The 23602-nt window shown below is 36.1% G+C and overlaps 1 protein-coding gene across 5 annotated transcripts in view; it reads left to right on the top strand.

The window, feature by feature from the left end:
• EHBP1 (EH domain binding protein 1) overlaps positions 1-23602 on the top strand; it is a 350507-nt gene that overhangs the window by 238724 nt on the left and 88181 nt on the right. For all 5 annotated transcript variants that reach the window (XM_058551124.1, XM_058551123.1, XM_058551127.1 and 2 more), the window contains exons 11-14: positions 1809-1987; positions 2609-2657; positions 7244-8146; positions 22688-22831. In XM_058551124.1, coding sequence (XP_058407107.1) covers positions 1809-1987; positions 2609-2657; positions 7244-8146; positions 22688-22831 — 1275 coding nt within the window. The remainder of the gene's footprint in view (positions 1-1808; positions 1988-2608; positions 2658-7243; positions 8147-22687; positions 22832-23602) is intronic.

The following is a 23602-nucleotide window of genomic DNA, read 5'->3' as shown; positions in this document are numbered from 1 at the left end:
CCATAGACCATTCTCCACTCCACTTCTAGAGGGATTTGAAAGTCACGGTGAAAAGTCACAATTAGGTGAAAAGATATTTAATAGTTCATTTTTATACGTTAGATTGACAGGTAAAAGAGCTATTATTTATTCTAAAGTAAATACCTTCCTTTATTGAGAATTCCATTTTTACCTACTTCTTCATATTAAGTAGAATTGATCAAAATTTGTTGATTTTTATGACCTATGAATTTTTCAGTGTTGACTTTGTATAGGTGATCATTTAAAGAACAGCACTTTGCTAGGTTCGTGGTTATTTATATAACAATTTGTTAATCTGACAGTTAATAAAAAATAAGAAATTATATCCTTAGTGTTTCTTAGTAGTCTTCCCACAGGCGTAGTGAATGCATAAATCATAATTATGTGGGTTGATGACTTTAATTGTTTGGCACTAACATGCTTTTGTCAAGTGGGGGCATCATTGGTCTTTCTTAAGTAAGCCGTATGGCAAGAATGGTTTACTTGTTAAATTTCAATGATGTTAGGGGTAAATAATTATTCTCTTGTCACCTTATTTTATAGGGCCTCTATTTTATGTCTCTAGCCAGCACTCTTAAATGATAGTGAGATTTAAAGTCCGGAAACATTTAGTAGTTTTCTTTATAGTTTTCATTTGCATCAGTGTCTAAAGTTACCATCACAAAATGTGGTTGTTACTCAGTAAAAGAAAATGACATGATTTTAAGAATGAAAGTTTAGGATAAAAATCTTATTATGTAGTCTTAGTTTTGTTGTCGTCATTGTTGTTTTAAGTATATGAACAAGGGGAAAACCAAGTATATACTTAAGATTTAAAACATACACACACACGCACACACACCTACACACCCCCCAACTGACCTAATGTTCACAAGTAGCTATCAGTGATAATTAGAAGATATTTTGAGCAAATCCAAATTACGTACTGTTATGTGCTGTTGCTACCAACACCTTACTGTTGTTAATAACTCTAAATGTTTTGCCATCATTAAATTTGTATAAGAAGTATGTTTGAATATGATTATCATTGTGCTATCTAAAATGCATATGATTACTGTATTTTAAAAAACCGACTGTGATTTTAATCTCTCCACTACTAACAATTTGTGCTACAGTTAGACTTCAAAATACATTATTTTGGGGGCCGGCCCAGTGGCATAGTGGTTAAGTTTGCGCACTTCGCTTTGGTGGCCTGGGATTTGCAGGTTTGGATCCCGGGTGTGGACCTATGCACTGCTTATCAACCCATGCTATGGCAGGCATCCCACATATAAAATGGAGGAAGATGGGCATGGATGTTAGCTCAGGGCCAATCTTCCTCTGCAAAACGAGGAGGATTGGCAGCAGATGTTAGCTCAGGGCTGATCTTCCTCACCAAAAACAAAACAAAACAAAACATTATTTTTAATCTAGTCAAAAAGAAACTATATTTGTATATGATTGCATTTGGGGAAAATTTTTTAGGGCATGTGAGTTACCCAGATATTCAGCCTTAAGTGTTTAAATACTAATGTTTCCATCAGTATAGCCCGTGGCCTATTCTTATGTATAGGTTTAAAATCTTGCGTATCTCCATCCTTGTCAGGCAAATGCCGTAGGCTAAAACTGAAGATGATAACTTCAGAGTCATGTCTCTTCATGGAGATTACAGTTGTCTTGAATTGGCAGTCTTGAAGGACCTAAACTGACATCAAAGTGTTGATGAAATGATCTAGTTAGGTCAATTAATGTTAATTTTCATCTTTCACTAAATTATTTTAATGTTTTCCTCTTTTCTTCTTTTCTAGCCGAGTCCTATACCAAGTCCTATTTTGGGGCGAAAGCCAAATGCTAGTCAGTCATTGCTTGTATGGTGCAAAGAAGTTACAAAAAACTACCGGGGAGTGAAAATCACCAATTTTACTACATCGTGGAGAAATGGTTTATCTTTTTGTGCAATATTACACCACTTTAGGCCAGATTTAATGTAAGTAGAAACATTTTCCATTCCCTATAAATATTTTGTAAAATAATAGACAGGTTTTACAAAAACGTAAAATAATTTAACACGTCCTGAAATATTTGACTTTATATTTCTTTTTTTATTACCCATACCTCTTGTTTTTTGAGAGAAGAAATGTATGCTAGAAAGAAAAGTTCTTCCTTGTTGATGCCTAAAAACAATCTTTTCTGTTTTAAAAAAAAAAAAATTTCTCCTTAATCTCATACAAAGAACTGACTGCAAATTATTGTGAAAATTGTGTTAGTGTTAAAATGAGATGAGACAAATAAGCCTGTAGCTCTTTATACACTGACAACAAGGGATTACCTCCTGGTAAATTTGGTTGTCAAGGCTAGTCTCTGGCCCCCTGCCTTAACTTCTCTTTTAGGTGGAAAGCTTCATGCAATGAAACATGTAATCACTGTTTTTATTTATTTATTTATTTTCTTAATTTTCCACGCTATTAGTTTTGTTGATTAAATTGCTCTGAAATTGCTAGTTACTCTTTGGTATTATTGAATGGCAAATTTTTAGATTCAGTTTGTTTTAAAAACAGCTATTTTTATCAAATACTGTATGTACCTACCGTGCCATTTTCTCCCTCAGTGACTACAAGTCTCTGAATCCTCAAGATATTAAAGAGAACAACAAAAAGGTAAGAATTGCCAAAGAAAAAAAGCACGTAGTTTCAATTTTGGCTTCTCTGCGGGCTTTTATTAATTTGGGGAAAGTAAAGTTGTTCTGTGAGGTCAGCGGCTCACAGAAGGTTGTCTGCTGCCTGCAGTTCAAATAGGATGCATGGTTTACTGTAGTTTGTCGTGGCCTTTAAAGATCACAAGTGCCAGATTGGCATCAGATTATAATATGTGTATGAACTTCATTAACTGTTAAATATTTGTTAAAGCATATTGCTTTTATTCAAGATTTAGCTTTTAAAAAGTGCACCCAAAACTGTTGTGCCATAAACTGTTGTGAGTTTAGAAAAATCTGTCGGGAGGGGGTGAAGGTAGGAGCCTAATGGGTATGCAGGAAAGAATGGATATATTCCTAGAAGCAAAAAGATATGAACATTGGTTCTTTTTCCATTTTTTAAAAATTTTCTGGTAAACTTTACAGTTTTTTCCACATAATTAATTAATATGTTGAGATAAGAGCTTTCCAGTTGGTGTATGGGGGATATTGATCCTTTCACCCTTCAGCCTTCAGGGTAGCCATGCAGGGCTGACTTGCTGGAGCTGCCCTGGGCCAGCTGACTGTAGCTGCAGGCTGACTTAAGTATTTACCCCAGTGCGCAGTACAATATTACAGTTTTCTCTGTGCACCATGACATGAAAAAGGAGGGAAGCACTTAACTCAACACACAGTAGGTACTCAGTGTTTTTTGCACTGAATTGAATTCTTCAACTGAAAAGTTAATGAAATGTATTGTTGTCTTGAGAACGGGAGTTCTTAACCTGGGAGCCGTGGATAGAATTCAGGGCGTCCTTGAACATAGCTAGGGAAAAAAATTTATTTTATTATCTCAATTCTTTAACTGAAATTTAGCGTTTCCTTCAATTATGAATTTAGGTAACAAACCACTGTAGTATTAGCCATGCCTGAGACTTTGTCACCTTTAGAATCTCAGATATTTTCATATCACGTTACGGTTGTAAATACCTACAAATACCTTTTAAGCCCATCACTTCTTCAAAATTACAGTAGTTTATACATTCATAAAAAGCACATATATTACTGTTTCTCAAGTTCAGTTTTACTAATATTTTCATAGTTTTATTTTTCAAAATAATTGGTTTCTTTTGTTATATATTTTATACGTGTAAAATATTATTCTGAGAAGGGGTTCATTGCCAAAAGGATTCATGGGACCAAGTGGTTAATAATCTCTGGTCTAGACTAAAGTTTTTAATGTACTTTAAATTAGATAATTAAAACCACCAGTGATAAAAAGTCTATAAAGGAAATCTTGATAGAAGTTCAATTAGCAAATGAGAATTTAAATCAAAACAATTTTTTACTTTCGTTGCTCTCTAAAACGAAAAATTTATATTGCCATTAAAAAACTCTTGTTTCAAGACCAACCCCGTGGCGTAGTGGTTAAGTTTGCGAGCTCCACTTTGGTGGCGCAGGGTTCCTGGGTTTGGATCCTGGGCGGAGACATATGCACCGCCTATCAAGCCATGCTGTGGCGGCGTCCCATATAAAGTAGAGGAAGATGGGCACGGATGTTAGCCCGGAGCCAATCTTCCTCAACAAAAAAGAAAAGGATTGGCAACAAATGTTAGCTAAGGGCTAATCTTCCTCACACATACACACACACAAAAACTCGTGTTTCTTTGCAAATGCATGATGCTGGCCCTAGAGAAATACATTTTAAAACTGTCAATTTTTGAATTGAAATATGCCACCAGAAAAGGTAATCTTAAAAAATCAGTGTAATTTTCTTCGTAGAAATTGCCTTGGGCCGGCCCCGTGGCTTAGCGGTTAAGTGCTCGCGCTCTGCTGCTGGCAGCCTGGGTTCGGATCCCGGGCGTGCGCCGACGCACCGCTTCTCTGGCCATGCTGAGGCTGTGTCCCACATAGAGCAACTAGAAGGCTGTGCAACTATGACATACAACTATCTACTGAGGCTTTGGGGGAAAAAAATAAATAAATAAATAAAAATTAAAAAAAAAAAAAGAAATTGCCTTTATGGTGGGCATGCTACAAATTAAGTCATTCTCATGAATTATTTCTTGTATAATTTTGGAGAGCTTGTGTCTATCAAAGTGAAATGCCTTGTTTTCCATCAATTAAATTCTATCTTTAGATATGACAGTTCTTTACCTGCATTTTGTTGCATTTGAATAAAATATTAAGCTAATTTAAATGCTGATAAAAGCTTTATAAAGTAAACCATTATTAATTTTATAAAGTGAAGCTTTCAAGTTACTGTTTGAAATTTTAAAAAGGAAACATTGCTGATTTTACGTAGCTATATATTTTTAAAGAGTATGGGAAAGCTCATTAAGGCTTAAGTCATACTTCTTTACGTTATTTTTTTAGGAACTTAATAATGAGCATACCTTGGATTTATATATTACTACATAGATAAGAATATCCCATTAAAATGTTTTCTCAATTAGATCTTCCAGGGCAGATAATCATGGCTTTTTGAAAGGATTTTTATTTAGATGATCGTATTCATTGCACAATTCAATAAATAATTGTTGTTATGTAGTCTTTCCTTTTCATCACTTTGCAGCTTCTTACCTGATATCTGCACTGAGTATCAGTTGCTACCTGCAGGTTTATTTCTGGCTTCACACACTTCTTCCTGATAACCCTCTCTGCCCTTGATTGGATTTAAAGCAGCACGAGAAACAATGCCTATGTCTTAAGTTCCATGCAGATGCATAACATAACTGGTAGTAACTCCTCCTTACCAATTAAATTACATCTGGAAATGAGTAAGACAATTTTCTTTGAAAGACTTCTTTTTTTCTCCACATACAAACAGCTAAAAAGACAGTAGGTGATTGACCATAGCAGAAGAGGTTAACCTATGGGAAAATTCCTTTATAAAGTCTTGACCTCACTTACAAGAAACCTGGTTTATTTTTAAATGTTTTTTATTGCAATTAGTGTGCATAAAATGAATTGCTACATGAAGCAAAACACCAGCAGGAGATTCCCCACAAGGAAGCTAATCATTTTCCCAGGTCTGTAAAAAGTGCTGAGTAAAAATGGTATTTACCTGTGACATCTGATCTTAACCAATATGTCAGTGTTTTAGATAATTGGGAAATGTTTAGAATACTGCCTGTGGTGCTTTTCCTGATGGTCTGCAACTGATGTCTGTCAATCAGGTTGTCAGGGTACATGAGGAGGAAAATGACTTTAACCTTCCTAAAACTTGTAAAATAACAAACAGGCCTAAACATGCACACCAACTGAGCCATTCTCTGGACTAAATATTTTGAGTTACCTATATTATGAAGCATGGTGCTTTGAAAATTGAAGAGGTTTTAATATTGCAATTTCTTTTTCATTTTCTTTTTCACTCATTCCACAACATTCGTTAACTGCAGGAAGCATATGAGACAAGGATTAAATTCAAAGGTAGCAATGCACTTTAACATGTAACTGCAAAAGACTGATTCCTTCTAAATTGTTGCATAATTTCTAACTTTTCTTTTAAGAATTGCTAACTTTTTTTTTCTTTAGGATCCTACATCTAGGTTGTTACAAAGACGAGACAGTTTATATCTCAAAGTGATATCTAGAGGGCCTTTACTTTTTCCAAGAGTTTATCTAAACCTTTAGCCATATTTTTAATGCTTCCTAGCAACACAATGCTGTTTTCAAGGGTTAGTTCAGGGTAGTAATAATTAATTGTAAATTGAGAAACAGCTTTGATTCTTCAAAACTAGAAAAACCTGATGTGCCACAGTCATTTAAAGGCTAACAAAAATAATACAATGCAACCTCACATTCTCAACTAGGTTGTGCTACTCAAAACATTTCATTCTTTCCAAAATGGATGAAGTGAAAATGAAGTCACTCTTATCATTATGAAAATCAATCTTAATTGGGCATTTAAAAAATGTTTCTATGTTTCTAGGGTTAAATAGCACTTACTTGTATTTTATACCAGGTAATCTAGGAGTTAGTTCTTTTGAGATATCTAGCTGTACTTTTTCTTCACAAATTACTGCAATTACATGACCATCGAAAAGAGAGGTTGATAGGGATGATAAAGCTCCAGATGAATTAATGTTCCTTTATACCTTAGTTCCTTATCTTAAATATCGATTCTAAGATTTTTTTTAACTCTCACTTTTGCTTATTTTCTTTATTTGAAAAGAACATTTCAATTGTTATTAATTGAGAAAATTCTTTTCTCTTCCATCTACCGTACTTTTACAAATTTCTGACTTGGAATTTTGTTCTGCTTATGTGCCGTAATGCCAGAAACATAATGTACTCTCTAAGAACAATAACAACAATCCATTAAAATTTTGCTGGTTTTTTTATAGTAACAATTTTATTTATTTATTTTTTTAACTTTTTTTTTTTTGCTGAGGTATAATTGACATATAGCATTATATTTGTTTGGTGTACAACATACGATTCAATATTTGTAAACATTGCAAAATGATCACCATAATAAGTCTAGTTAACATCTTTATTTTGCTGTTTTTAAAATGTATGGATTGTCTGAACTATTCAATATATCTTTTGTTTTTCCTTCCTTTGAAGGCATATGATGGATTTGCCAGCATAGGAATTTCCCGGTTATTGGAACCTTCTGATATGGTTTTATTAGCAATTCCTGACAAACTGACTGTTATGACTTATCTCTATCAAATAAGAGCACATTTCAGTGGCCAAGAGCTAAATGTTGTTCAGATAGAGGAAAACAGCAGTAAAAGCACATATAAAGTCGGAAACTATGAAACAGATACAAACAGTTCTGTTGATCAGGAAAAATTCTATGCAGAGCTTAGTGATCTGAAACGGGAACCTGAACTACAGCAGCCTACCGGTGGAGTGGTAGACTTCTTATCACAAGACGACTCTGTATTTGTAAATGATAGTGGTGTGGGAGAGTCAGAAAGTGAACATCAGACTCCTGATGATCATCTTAGTCCAAGCACAGCCTCCCCTTACTGTCGCAGGACTAAAAGTGACACAGAACCCCAAAAGTCCCAGCAGAGCTCTGGAAGGACTTCAGGATCCGATGACCCTGGAATATGTTACAATACAGATTCAAGCCATGCACAAGTTTTATTAGGCAAGAAGAGACTATTGAAAGCTGAGACTTTAGAATTAAGTGACTTATGTGTTAGTGATAAGAAGAAGGATGTGTCTCCACCCTTTATTTGTGAGGAGGCAGATGAGCAGAAGCTTCAGACTCTAGACATCAGTAGTAACTTGGAGCAAGAAAAATTAGACAATTCCAGACCCTTAGAATGCAGATCAGATCCTGAATCACCTATCAAGAAAACAAGTTTATCTCCCACTTCTAAACTTGGATACTCATACAATAGAGATGCAGACCTTGCGAAGAAAAAACGTACTTCCCTGAGGCAGACAGAGTCTGATCCAGATGCTGATAGAACCACTTTAAATCATACAGATCATTCTGCAAAAACAATCCAGGTAAGTGAGTTAAAAAGAAAATACGTATATTTAGTAAATGGTTACTCTATTTTTTGTTTCTTTTTGTATTCATAGACACTTTAAACTGTTACAAATGATTAAAAGTGAAGTATAATTTCCTATTATAGAAAAACCTGAAATACACCTGCTCGTCATTGAAAGTTAAGATAATATTTTAAGCCTACAAATAAATCCCACTTTCAAGATTGAAGGATAAAAAATGTCAACTTTACAAATCAAAATATTATTAACCTATAAAAACAATATTTTACTGTAAGAATAAGTCAAAGATATTTCAGTATTCCCATTTGGTAAGAATATTATTATGAAAATGTAGGGCTGGCCCCATGGCTTAGCGGTTGGGTGCGCGCGCTCCGCTGCTGGCGGCCCGGGTTCGGATCCCCAGCGTGCGCCGACGCACCGCTTCTCCGGCCATGCTGAGGCCGCGTCCCACATACAGCAACTAGAAGGATGTGCAGCTATGACATAGAACTATCTACTGGGGCTTTGGGGGAAAAATAAATAATAAAATAATAATAAAAAAAAAAAAGAAAAAGAAAATGTATAATGCCAAATTAAATATTTCCCATTTAAAGCATTTTCTTCAAATATTTTAGTTGCATTGTAATTGGTATTTTCAGTCCCATCGTTACTTATGGTTAAAAATCCCAGTTACATGCAAATTTCTCCCCATGAAGAGAATATGGTGCAGATTTGACCTTACAGTATTTACTGTATTTAATTGAATCTATGATACCATCAATTATAAGATATACCATTAATTTTTATACCACAAAGAAGAACATTGCCAATAAATTATGATATATGGTTTTCTTATCACGTAGAATTATTCTTTCATACCTATTGAAAGAGTTCTTTTAAACTTATTTAGATGTACAGATTTTTTAATCATAAAACACTCTTATGTGTACATAAAAAGGAGATCTTAAGTAAAATAGATTAAGGGTAATCAATTTAGAGTTAGAATTTAGAATTCAACTCTTCTGAGTCACTTGTTGATTTAGAGTTGTTGGTGTTCCAGTTTTTCCACATAGTGTTGTCCTCTGTGCTGTCAAAAGCACTATGTTACAGCAGCGGTTTTCAAAGTATGGTCTAGGGAGCTCTGAGGCTCTCCAGGACTCTTTCAGAGAGCTTCCAAAGTTGAAACTATTTTCATAATAATACTAGAACATTATTTACCTTTTTCACTTTCATTCTCTCACAAGTGTACAGTGGCATTTCTGCAGGCTACGTGATTTGTGATATCTCAACAGATTGAATACAGAAGTAGATATGAGAACCCAGCTGCCTTCTATTAAGCCCGATACTAAGAAATTCCCAAAATATGTAAAGTAATGCCATTCCTTTCACTTATTTTTTGTTTTTTTAAAGTAGTTATTTTTTATTAGAATATGTTAACATCTAATGGGCTTATAGCTGTTTCCAAAGAAATGAATAAATAAATATTTTTAAAATTTCACAGTTTTAATTTCCAAAATGACAAATATCAATACATATAACCCACATAAGCAAAAGGTTTTTGGGCTCCTCAATAATTTTTAAGCATATAAAGGGATCACAAAGTTTGAGAACCTCTAAATTACAGCATTTCTCCACAGTTGTCTCTGGGATTTTCTTCTCAGTAACACTCATTGATAATAGCACTTTCTTGACTTTACCAGAAAGTCCCAAGAAGAGATTTTCAGACAATAACTTGGAGTTATGTTCCATTCTCAAATAGTACTCAAGTTGTTGTTAACTGAAACATCAAGGAATTGCAGTCATGCCACCAGAAATATCAAGCACATGCATATGTAGACATTGATGACTGTGTCTTGACTACCACCTGGATAACAAGAGATTATAACATGCCATCAATTTTAAGTTTTCAGAGGTGTTAAGAGAAAATTTGCATCTTAGAATCAAAGAAATATAGAAGCTAACAAAGCAAGCCCCTGTTCTCCTAATCAAAAACCTCAAATCAAAGGTTCCAAGTACCTAAACTTTCAGGACAAAAAAGCTTTCAGGACATGACAGTGTCCATCCATACATAGTAGATAATCAGTAAACATCTAGTGATTGACAGTTGCAGAATCTGGTGAGCTTAGGTTCTAATAGCCAACACACATTTTTCTTATAAACCTGATTTTTAAGATAAATGTATTTAGTTAAATGTAGGAATTGATTAATGTTTAAAAATTAAAAATACTCTGGACTGGGAATCAGTAAACCTGATTCTTGTCTTGGTTCTGCCACTAATTAGCAGTGTGATGTTAACTAGCCATTTAAATTCTTTAAATCTTATTTTCCACATATGTTAAATAATTGCTAAGAGCCTTTTCAGCTCTTGAACTCCGTCATGCTATTATTCTATTCAGATGACTTAAGTGATGTACAGTAAATCTGCAGGATGATAGAAGCAGCATCTTTTAATAACTCGGTTAATGTTTATTTATTGGCCGTTGGTTATTGGTCAGAATTTTGCTTAGGGTAAATTTAAAGATTTTTTTGGCCAAAGTATTGCATGCCACCAAAAATTGTAATATGGTTGCTAACACTTGATAGGTTTTTTTATTATTATTATATATAGAAGCTAAATTTTGGACAATTAAAAATTTGTTTTTCTTTTGTATACTGTATTTCCTCAATTCTAAGATATACATCTTTTTACATTTTAACTTCTCTGAAATCAAGATGTTACTTATAATAGATAGTATGGCAGTTTAATCGACAGTGTTCTTTCTTAGTAGTTCATAAAATAAGAATGAGTCTAATAATTAATGGCATTAGATTAGAGGAAATTTAATAACTTAGTATGGGTATATAGACTTAATAAAGTCATAATATTGCCCATTTGAGTGGCTAATACATGCAATGACCATTATATATCTTACACATATCTCTCCTCAACTTTACAACCCATGAGGTAAGTGGTTGTATCCTATTTTTGGGAAAACTGAGGTTTACAGAGTTGCCTAAGATCATATGATATTGTTAAAGTTTGAATTCAAAACCAACCTTGTCTGACTCCAGAGTCTATGTTCCTAAACTTTATGCTCACAATAGCTCTTCATTTTTTACCATAGTAGCACCATTAAAAATAATCATAGCCCAGATGTAAAGCAGTCAGCTTTACTGAAGGGCATTTTAGCAGTGTACATCAAGTCCCTTAAAAATGTTTATCTCAGTAGATTCTACCTCCAGGAATTTTTTCTAAGGAGATAATTAGAACTGTATGCAAGAATTTACACATAAAGGTGTTCATAAAAGCATTGTTTAAGATAGTGAAAAATTATAAACAACTTAAATATCCAATACTGTAAGACAAGCTCAAGTATGATGCATCCATATTAACAGAATACTAGGTAGACAATTTGAAATCATATTTTCAAAAAAATATTTAAGGACATGAGAAAATGTTCACAATAAAATATTAAGTGAAAAAAGCATTATTCTACATTGATTATCTCTGGGTGCTAATTATTTTATTTTATTTTTTGATTTTTCTTTTTTTTGTTGAGGTATAATTGACATATAACATTATAGTAGTTTCAGGTGTACAGCATAATGATTTGATATTTGTATACATTGCAAAATGATCACCACAATCAGTCTAGTTAACATCCGTCACCATACATAGTTACAAAATTTTTTTTCTTATAAAGAGAACTTTTAAGATCTACTCTCTTAGCAACTTTCAAATATGCAATACAGTATTATTAACTGTAGTCAACATGCTGTACATTACATCCCTATGACTTATTTATTTTATAACTGGAAATTTGTACGTTTTGACCCTCTTCATCCATTTTGCACCACTCCTCCAGCCTCTGGCAACCATGAATCTGTTCTCTGTATCTATGAGCTTGTTTTTTTTTTTTCCCACTTTTTTTTTTTCAATTGTGAAATTTTTGTTGTACATTATTGTCTATCAGTCACCCTATAAGTGCATCCCTCCACCCCTTGTGCCCAGCCCCCAACCCCCTCGCCCTGCTAAGCACCGAACAGTTCTATCTGTGCATGTGTTGGTTTATCTTCCACATATGAGTGAAATCATGCACTGTTTGTCTTTCTCTTTCTGGCTTATTTCACTTAACGTAATACCCTCCAGGTCCATCCATGTTGTTGCAAATGGGACGATTTTGTCTTTTTTTATGGCTGAGTAGTATTCCATGGTATATATATACCACATCTTCTTTATCCAATCATCAGTCGAGGGACACTTGGGTTGCTTCCATGTCTTGACTATAGTGAATAATGCTGCAATGAACATAGGGGTGCATAAGCCTCTTTGGATTGTTGATTTCAGGTTTGTTGGATAGATACCCAGTAGTGGGATAGCTGGATCATAAGGTATTTTTATTTTTAATTTTTTGAGGAATCTCCATACTGTTTTCCATAGAGGCTGCACCAGTTTGCATTCCCACCAGCAGTGGATTAGGGTTCCCATTTCTTCACGGCCTCTCCAGCATTTGTTGCTTTTGTCTTGGTGATTATAGCCATTCTATCCGGTGTAAGGTGATATCTTAGTGTGGTTTTGATTTGCATTTCCCTGATGACTAGTGATGTTGAGCATCTTTTCATGTGCCTATTGGCCATCTGTATATCTTCTTTGGAGAAGTGTCTGTTCATTTCCTCTGCCCATTTTTTGATTGGATTGTTTGTTTTTTGTTATTCAGTTGTGTGAGTTCTTTATATATTATGGACATCAATCCCTTGTCAGATATACAGTTTGCAAATATTTTTTCCCAGCTGGTGGGTTCCCTATTCATTTTGATCCTGGTTTCATTTGCCTTGTAGAAGCTCTTTAATCTGATGAGATCCCACTCGTTTATTTTTTCTTTTGTTTCCCTTGTCTGAGTAGACATGGAATTCAAGAAGATCCCTTTATGGCTGATGGCGAGTAGTGTACTACCTATATTTTCCTCCAGGAGTTTTCTAGTTTCAGGTCTCACCGTCAGGTCTTTGATCCATTTTGAGTTAATTTTTGTGTATGGCGAAAGAAGATGGTCTACTTTCATTCTTTTGCAAGTGGCTGTCCAGTTTTCCCAGCACTGTTTATTGAGGAGACTTTCCTTTCTCCACTGTATGTCCTTAGCTCCTTTGTCAAAGATTAGCTGCCCATAGGTGTGAGGTTTTATTTCTGGACTTTCAATTCTGTTCCGTTGATCTGTGTGTCTGTTTTTGTACCAGTACCATGCTGTTTTAATTACTATTGCTTTGTAGTATGTTTTGAAGTCAGGGATTGTGATGCCTCCAGCCTTGTTCTTCTTTTTCAGGATTGCTTTAGCTGTATGGTGTCTTTTGTTGCCCCATATGAATGTTAGTATTCTTTCTTCTATTTCTGTGAAGGATGTCCTTGGGATTCTGATTGGGATTGCATTGAATCTGTAGATTGCTTTAGGCGTATGGACATTTTAACTATGTTTATTCTTCCAATCCAAGTGCATGGAATATTTTTCCATTTCTTTATGTCATCATTGATTTTGCTCAATAATGTCTTAGTGTTTTCATTGTATAGGTCTTTCACTTCCTTGGTTAAATTTACTCCTACATATTTTATTCTTTTTGTTGCAATTGTAAATGGGATTGTCTTCTTGAGTTCTCTTTCTGTTAGTTCATTGTTGGTATATAGAAATGCAACTGATTTCTGTAAGTTGATTTTGTATCCTGCCATTTGGCTGTAGTTGTTGATTATTTCTAATAGTTTTCCAATGGATTCTTTAGGGTTTTCTATATATAAGATCATGTCATCTGCAAACAGCGAGAGTTTCACTTCTTCATTGCCTATTTGGATTCCTTTTATTCCTTTTCTTGCCTAATTGCTCTGGCCAGAACCTCCAGTACTGTGTTGAATAAGAGTGGCGAGAGTGGTCACCCTTGTCTTGTCCCTGTTTTCAGAGGGATGGCTTTCAGTTTTTCCCCATTAAGTATGATGTTGGCTGTGGGTTTGTCATATATGACCTTTATTATGTTAAGGTACTTTCCTTCTATATTTTGTTGAGAGTTTTTATCATAAATGGATGTTGGATCATGTCAAAAGCCTTCTCTGCATCTATTGAGATGATCATATGGTTTTTATTCCTCGTTTTGTTAATGTGGTATCACATTGGTTGATTTGCGGATGTTGAACCATCTCTGTGTCCCTGGTATAAATCCCACTTGATCATGGTGTATGATCTTTTTAATGTATTGCTGTATTCGGTTTGCCAATATTTTGTTGAGGATTTTTGCATCTATGTTCATCAGGGGTATTGGTCTATAGTTTTCCTTCTTAGTCTTTGCCTGGCTTTGGTGTCAGGATGATGGCCTCGTAGAATGTGTTGGGAAGTGTTCCACCTTCCTCTATGTTTTGGAATAGTTTGAGAAGGATAGGTATTAAGTCTTCTTTGATTGTTTGGTAAAATTCTCCAGAGAAGCCATCTGGTGCTGGACTTTTATTGTTTGGGAGGTTTTTGATTACTGTTTCAATCTCTTTACTTGTGATTGGTCTATTCAGCTTCTCTATTTCTTCTTGATTCAGTTTTGGGAGGTTGTATGAGTCTAGGAATTTCTCCATTTCTTCTAGATTATCCAATTTGTTGGCATACACTTTTTCATAGTATTCTCTTATAATCTTTTGTATTTCTATGGTATCTGTTGCAATTTCTCCTTTTTCATTTCTAATTTTATTTATTTGAGCCTTCTCTCTTGTTTTCTTGGTGAGTCTGGCTAAGAGTTTGTCAATTTTGTTTATCTTCTCAAAGAACCAGCTCTTTATTTCATTGATCCTTTCTACTGTTTTTTTAATTTCAATTTCATTTATTTCTGCTCTGATTTTTATTATTTCCCTCCTTCTGCTGACTTTAGGTTTTGTTTGTTCTTCTTTTTCTAATTCTGTTAGGCATGGTTTGAGGTTGCTTATTTGAGCTTTTTCTTGTTTGTTAAGGTGGGCCTGTATTGCTATGAGTTTCCCTCTCAGGGCCGCTTTTGCTGCATCCCATATGAGTTGGTACAGTGTACTTTCATTTTCATTTGTCTCCAGATATGCTTTGATTTCTCCTTTAATTTCATCAATGATCCATTGGTGGTTTAGTAGCATGTTGTTTAGTCTCCACAGATTTGTCACTTTCCCAGTTTTTTCCTTGTAGTTGATTTCTAACTTCATGGCATTATGGTCTGAAAAAATGCTTGTTATGATTTAAATCTTCTTAAATTTATATAAGCATGCCTTGTTTCTCAACATATGGTCTATTTTTGAGAATGTTCTATGCACGCTTGAGAAGAATGTGTAATCTGCTGTGTTTGTGTGGAGTGCTCTGTATATGTCTATTAAGTCCATCTCATCTAGTTTTTCATTTAGGTCCATTATTTCCTTATTTATTTTCTGTCTGGTCTGTCCGTTGATGAGAGTGGGGTGTTAAGATCCCCTACTATTATTGTGTTGTTGTTAATATCTCCTTTTAGGTTTGTTAATAGTTGCTTTATGTACCTTGGTGCTCCTGTATTGGGTGCATATATATTTAAAAGTGATACGTCTTCTTGGTGGAGTGTCCCTTTTATCATTATATATTGCCCTTTTTTGTCTCTCATTACCTGTTTTATCTTGAAGTCAACTTTGTCTGATATAAGTATGGCAACACCTGCTTTCTTTTGTTTGCCATTAGCTTGGAGTATTGTCTTCCATCCTTTCACTCTGAGCCTCTGTTTGTCTTTAAGCTGAGATGTGTTTCCTGGAGGCAGCATATTGTTGGGTCTTGTTTTTTAATCCATCCCACCACTCTGTGTCTTTTGATTAGAGAGTTCAGTCCATTTACATTTATGGTAATTATTGATATATAGGGGCTTGTTGTTGTTATTTTATCACTCTTTTTCTGGTTCTTTTGCATTTCTTTTGTTTCTTGTCCCATGTGTTTCAGACTACCAATGTAGTTTGGTAGTTCTGTATGGGGGTTCTCTTAGTTTTCTGGTTCTTTATTGTGTGTGATTCTGTTCTGATTATTTGGTTAGTGGTTACCATAAGGTTTGTATAAAAAATCTCGTGGATGTGATAGTCCATTTTTTGATGGCCTCTTATTCCCTTAGACTAAGTTGGTTCGATCCCTTTCCTCTTCTGCTTCTATGTTATTGTTGTCACATCTTATTCCTTCTTGTGTTGTGAGTTTGTGTTTAACATGATAAGGTTATATTTATGCTTGGTGCTTACCTTCCCTTGATCTTTGGTTTTATAATTAAGTGTTTGCTAATCTATTTTGATAGCAGACTGCAATTTTTCTGGTTTTGTCAACCTATTTTTCTCCTTGTTCAAAACTTGGTATCTCCTTTATCTTTTTTTCTTCAGGGATGAGGGCCTTCTTGAGCACTTCTTGTAGTGGGGGTCTTGTGGCAATGAACTCCCTTAGCTTTTGTTTATCTGGGATAGTTATTATTTCTCCATCTTATCTGAAGGATATTTTTGCTGGATAGAGTATTCTTGGCTGAAAGTTTTTGTCCTTGAGAATTTTGAATATATCGTTCCACTCTCTCCTAGCCTGTAAAGTTTCTGTTGAGAAATCAGCCGAGAGCCTGATAGGATATCCTTTGTATGTTATTTTTTTTTTTTTTGTCTAGCTGCCCTTAATATTTTTTCTTTGTCATTGACTTTTGCCAGCTTTACTACTATATGCCTTGGAGAGGGTCTTTTCGTGTTGATATGTTTAGGAGATCTATTGATTTCATTCACTGGTATTTCCAGCTCCTTCCCCAGGTTTGGGAAGTTCTCGGATATTATTTCTTTGAACAAGTTCTCTGCTCCTTTTTCCCTCTCTTCTCCCTCTGGAATACCTATAATCCTTATGTTGGATTTCCTAGTTGAGTCGGATATTTCTTGGAGAGTTTCTTCATTTCTTTTTAGTCTTAGTTCTCTTTCCTCCTCCGTCTGGAGCACTTCTGCATTGCTGTCCTCAGTATTGCTAATTCTTTCTTCCATATTGTCAGCTCTGGTGCTTAAGGCTTCCAGATTTGTCCTTATCTCCTCTATTGTGTTTTTCATCTCTAAGATTTCTGATTAGTTTTTTTTTATAGTTTCAATCTCTTTTGTGAAGAAACTCCTGATTTCATTGAATTGTCTGTCTGTGTTTTCTTGTATTTCATTAAGTTTTTTTATGATGGCTATTTTGAATTCTCTGTCATTAAGGTTATACATTTCTGTGCTTTCCGGGTTGACTTCTGGGTGCTTGTCATTTCCTTTTTGGTCTGGAGATTTAGTATATTTTTGCATGGTGCCTCTCGGTGTTGGCTTACTTTTCCTCATAGTGAAAATATATGGTTGCAGTTTCTTCTTGCTGCCGGTGGGTGGAGGTCAAGGGCTGTGTATTCTGGCCCACCTCAATCCGTGGGCACTCTTGTCGGCCCCTGGCTGATCTGCAGTGTGGCTGAGTGGAGGCTGCTGGGGGGGAAGCATGGAAACAGCTGGAGCTGGAGCGCAGCTAGGCTGAAGCAGCTGGGGCTCGGGTGCAGGTGGGTTGAAGCAGCTGCAGCTGAAGTGCCGCTGGGCCAAAGAAGCTGGAACTGGAGTGCACTGGGCTGAAGAAGCTGGAACTGGTGTGTGCTGGGCCGAAGAAGCTGGAACTGGAGTGTGCCGAGCCGAAGGAGGAGGAGCTGGAGTGCACTGGCTCAAGAAGCTAGAACTGGAGTGCACTGGGCCAAAGAAAGGAGAGCTGGAGCGCCACTGGGCCAAAGAAGCCGGAACTGGAGTGCGCTGGGGCAAAGAAGCTGGAACTGGAGTGCGCTGGGCTGAAGAAGCTGGAACTGGAGCCCCGCTGGGCCAAAGAAGCTGGAACTGGAGTGCGCTGGGCCGAAGTTGCTGGTGCCAAGTTAGCTGGAACCTGCACACAGGCCAAGCCGAAGCAGCTGGAGCCCGGTGGGTGGGCGGTCAAGCCGAAGGAGCTGGGGCCGTGGCTTGGTCCAGCTGGAGTTGTGGCGTGGTGGGGACTAAGCTGCCACTGTCTCTCGTGCAGGGGCACAGTCTCGCCCCACTGCTGGTCAGGCCTGGGCACCTGGGGGCCGTTGCCTGTGGGGATGGGGCTGAGGCTGAAGCGCTTCTGTGCTAAAGCACCAGTGGGGTAGGCCGGGTGGGGGAGGGGCGCTTACTTTGGCCTCCCCGATCTCAGAGGTTTCTCCCCTCGCTGTCACTCTCTGCTCTCCTGAGGGGCTAGCTTGTTGAAACTACCCTCACAACAGTTCCGCTCCCTCCGTAAGGGGATCCCCTCGGGCTGTGCAGGGTCTTGGAGAGCGCTGTTTTTCACGTGGTGAGTTGCCCCTCCCCCTCCTCTGAGAGCCACGTGGTCTCAGTCTCTGTGTCGCTGTCCTTACAGAAGGAAGGGAGCTCCTCTTACCCCCTGCCACTTAACTCTGGAGATTCCAGCACCTCAGTCCTTGGGTGTACAGCTGCCTGGGTGCCTCAGACGTCCCCTGTGTTGTGTGAATAGCTTCTGTTGGAATATGAATGTCCTTTTTGTTGTGTCTTAGAGGAGGAGAGTTCAATGGAGGAAGCTCACTCCACCATGATGCTGACGTCACTCAGTCTGAGCTTGTTTTTTATTTATTTGTTTGTTTAGATACCGAATATAAGTGAGATCATGTGGCGTTTGTCTCTCTGTCTGACTTATTTCACTTAACATAATGCCCTCAAGATCTATCCATGTTGTCACAAATGGCAAAATTTCATTCTTTTTTATGGCTGAATAATATTCCAGTGTGTGTGTGTGTGTGTGTGTGTGTGTGTGTATGTTTACATATATATATATTTATATATATATACACACACACCACAATTTTTTTATCCATTCGTCCATCAGTGGACACTTAGGTTGTTTCCATATCTTGGCTAGTGTAAATAATGCTTCAGTGAACATGGGATGCATGTATCTTTTTGAGTTAGTGTTTTCGTTTTCTTCAGATAAAGTGGAATTGCTGGATCTTACAGTAGTTGTATTTTTAATTTTTATTTTTTTAAATTTTTTTGTGAAGAAGATCAGCCCTGAGCTAATCCTCCTCTTTTTGCTGAGGAAGACCGGCTCTGAGCTAACATCTATTGCCAATCCTCCTCCTTTTTTTTTCCCCCAAAGCCCCAGTAGATAGTTGTATGTCATAGTTGCACATCGTTCTAGCTACTGTATGTGGGACGCGGCCTCAGGATGGCTGGAGAAGCGGTGCGTCGGTGCGTGCCTGGGATCCGAACCTGGGCCGCCAGTAGTGGAGCACACGCACCCAACCGCTAAGCCGCGGGGCCGGCCCTATTTTTAATTTTTTGAAGAAGCTCTCTACCATCTTCCATACTGGCTGCACCAATTTACTTTCCCACCAACAATGCACAAGTGTTTCCTTTTCTCCACATCCTTGCCAACACTTGTTATTTCTTGTCTTTTTGATGATAGCGGTTCTAGCAGGTATGAGGTGATAGCTCATTGTGGTTTTGATTGCATTTCCCTGATAATTAGTGATGATTAGTGATGTTGAGCACCTTTTCATGTACTGTCGGCTGTGTGTCTGTCTTCTTTGGAAAAATGTGTGTTCAGATTCTCTTCCCATTTTTTAATTGGATTGTCGGTTGTTTTTTCTATTGAATTGTGTGAGTAATTTATGTATTTTGGATATTTTTATCAGATACATGATTTGCAAATATTTTCTCCCATTCCGTAGGTTGTCTTTTCGTTTTGTTGATGGTTTCCTTTGCTGTGCAGAAGCTTTTTAGTTTGGTATAGTCCCACTTGTTTATTTTTGCTTCTGTTGCCTTTGCTTTGGGTGTCAAATCTAAAAAATCATCACAAAGACCATGTCAAGGAGCTTACCACCTATGTTTTCTTCCAGGAGTTTTATGTTTTCAGATCTTACATTCACATCTTTAATCCATTTTGAGTTAGTTTTTGTATATAGTGTAAGATAGTGGTCTGGTTTCATTCTTTTGCATGTGGCTGTCTAGTTTTCCCAACACCTTCTTCTCTTTTATTGAAGAGACTATCCTTTCCTCATTGTATATTCTTGGCTCCTTTATCATAAATTAATTGACCATATATGGGTTTATTTCTGGACTTTCTATTCTGTTCCATTGATCTATGTGTCTCTTTTTATGCCAATACCATATTGTTTTGATTTCTATAGCTTTGTAATATAGTTTGAAATCAGAGAGCGTGATGCCTCCAATTATTCTTTTTTTTTTTACTTTTATGTATTTTCTAAAATTTCTATAATGAATATGAATTGCGTTTATAATCAGAAAAAAAAATTGTGTTTATGTGCTCCTAACACCAAAGCAGTTTTTCACTGTCTATGTAGCTGATTGGAATGAATCTCTAAAGAACTGTAGAATCACAGAATTTAAGAGCTAGTGGGTCTTAAACATGATCTACTTTAAGTAATCATAAATATTAGAGTTAGTGGGATTTTAAAAATGATCTCCTTTCATTTCAAAGAGGAAGAAATTGAGAGATTTTTAAAAATATAATAATAGTTAACATTTGTCCTGTGCTCAGTACATTACTCTATTTCACCTAATCTTTACAGTATTCTTATCAGAATAGGTCTATTTATCCCCATTTTATAAATGGAGAAACTGAAGCTTAGAGAGATTGAGTAACTTTCCCACTATTAAGTGAAGGAACTAGTATTTGAACCCAGGTCTATCTGACTCCAAAGTTCTTAAATATCATGTAATGGAATACAAAATAGTTTTTAAGTGACCTGTTCAGTGTTACATTGCTTATTATTAGTGAAAGAAGGATTAACAGCCTGATGTCTTAACTGCAGATTCAGTGTTCATTTAATTAATTTTGTCTGTTTTTGAGAAAGTGTTGATTTGTAACCAGTTCAAATGCAATGACCAATTCTATTCTATTATGTCCTATCAACATGAGCTGAAAATTTATCATCATCACACATTTCAAATGTTTCTATTAAGTTAAGAATTTTTGTTTAATCCTCTTAAAACCTTGGATGATGAAAATGTTCTGGAATTAGATAGTGTTGATGGTTTACAACCTTGTGAATACACCATAAGCCACTGAATTGTACACTTTAAGTGAAATGATTCTCTGCTTAAGATTACAGAAAAAGGTTTAAAAATTGTTATACTAGGGGCCAGCGTGGTGGCATTGTGGTTGGGTTCAGCATGCTCTGCTTTGGTGGCCCAGCTTCTCAGGTTCAGATCCCAGGTATGGACCTACACCACTCATCAAGCCATGCTGTGGCAGCAGCCCACATATAAAATAGAGGAAGATTGGCACAAATGTTAGCTTAGGGCCAGTCTTCTTCAAGCAAAAAGAGTAAGATTGGCAACAGATATTAGCTTGGGGCCAATCTTGCTCACCAAAAAAAAAAGAAAAGAAAAGAAAAAATTGTTATATTAAAATGTAAAGATTGAAAAGAGACCCCAATATGATGTACTAAATTTTTTTAAAAGTTTTACATTATATCAGGTAAAGTAATAGGTTTACTATTTGTTACCTCTTCCTTGATCCTGAATGATACTTATGATTGAACCAAAACTATGCAGCATAAGGAAAGTAAAAGAAATTAAGTATCAGAGTAATAGTAATAGCCATCTAAAGCCAGAAGTTGGCTACTTTAGTAGAAAAATGGAATTTGGACTATAAACAGTATAGATATTTGTGCTTTGGGTTTTTTTTTTTTATAATTTATTTGTTTTTCCCCCAAAGCCCCAGTAGATAGTTGTATGTCATAGCTGCACATCCTTCTAGTTGCTGTATGTGGGTCGCGGCCTCAGCATGGCCAGAGAAGCAGTATGTCGGTGCGCGCCCAGGATCCGAACCCAGGCCGCCGGCAGCGGAGCACGCGCACTTAACTGCTAAGCCACAGGGCTGGCCCATGTGCTTTGGGTTAATGTCACCATTTAAGAACTGATTTCTATTGGTGGTCACTACCTATTGTTTTCTAAAAATATGTTGTAAAATCACAAATTAATCCAGGAAAATACTCTTCCAATTCTGGAATGGTTAATTTGTTTTGTTGTAAGGAATGTGAGCAATGGAGAAAACTAGTTTTACTTGTTTTTTTTTTTAGCAAAATATAACAGCTTTGAATTTTCTATAAATGTTAATTGTCAAGAATTTAAGGGATTATTGACACAGATATATAATATCTTTCAATATACAAATTTGGAAGACACTTTTTATCAATTCTATAAGACTATAAAAATAGAATTGAGAACTTTTAAAAATGTCTTTGCCATATTATACTGTGATTAGCAGATATGAAGAATGTATATAATATACCTATGGACCTTATACCTTATGAGACTATGTTCTAATAAAAATGTAATTAAATTTAATCCAGTTTTAGGCAGTAAAGATCTATTTCCTATATGTCAAGACTTATGTATTCATTCCACAGTTTCTAGTCAACATTATTATTTTCTATAGGTAATCTCATAAAACCACAATCTTATTCCTGACTGCTATTATTTTGACAGACTGTATAATTATTAATTACTTTATAAATGTATTACGTGCTCTTTTTTTTTTTTTTTTTTTTTTTGGCTTCTAATTCTGTATCTTTGCTTTAAAGCATCGAATGTTATCCAGACAAGAAGAACTTAAAGAAAGAGCAAGAGTTCTGCTTGAGCAAGCAAGAAGAGATGCAGCTTTAAAGGCAGGGAATAAGCAGAACACCAACGCAACCATGCCACTCTGCACCAGGCAGCTAAGTGATGTGAGGAACATGGGTTAAAAAAACCATAAGTTGTTAGTTGTAATCATGGGGGTGAGGGGAGTAGTTTATTTATATTTTTGCTAAATTATTTTTTCACAGACTTTGTATATTGTAGATACTTGGTATGTTTATTGAAGTGATAAATTCATACTTGGAAGAGCATGCTGTCATTATTCCTACACAGCTGTGTTAACTGTGGGGAAAAGTAGGATCCTGGGATATAATTTCTACATATATGTATATGATCTATTTTTTGTTAATTGACATTTTATAATTTAGTTGTACTTTAAGATTGTATTTTGTCCATGGAAGTTAATTTTGTTGGAAATATTAGAACATAATAATGATGCCTACCATTTATTGAGTACCTACCATATATTCCAGGCACTATAATGGATGTTTTACATAATTTTTATTTTATTTAACCCCATGAAGTCGATATTCAAACTACTTTCCAGATATGAAAACTGAGGATAGGTAAGGTAATTTGTACAAGGTTGCAGAGTCAGTAAATGATGAATCCAGGATTTGAACCTTGAACATTATCAGACTCCAAAATCATTGCTCTTTCCTAGCATATACTGCCATCCCTATGTTAAACTACGTTTTTAGGGCTGGCCCCGTAGCTTAGCAGTTGAGTGCGCACGCTCCGCTGCTGGTGGTCCAGGTTCGGATCCCGGGCACGCACCGCTGCATCGCTTCTCCGGCCATGCTGAGGCCGCGTCCCACATGCAGCAACTAGAAGGCTGTGCAGCTATGACATACAGCTAT

This window comes from Diceros bicornis, chromosome 12 (genome assembly GCF_020826845.1).
Source record: "Diceros bicornis minor isolate mBicDic1 chromosome 12, mDicBic1.mat.cur, whole genome shotgun sequence".
NCBI classification, from domain to species: domain Eukaryota; kingdom Metazoa; phylum Chordata; class Mammalia; order Perissodactyla; family Rhinocerotidae; genus Diceros; species Diceros bicornis.
The sequence above is the reverse complement of the archived record's forward strand: the minus strand, read 5'-3'. Positions and strand labels throughout refer to the sequence as shown.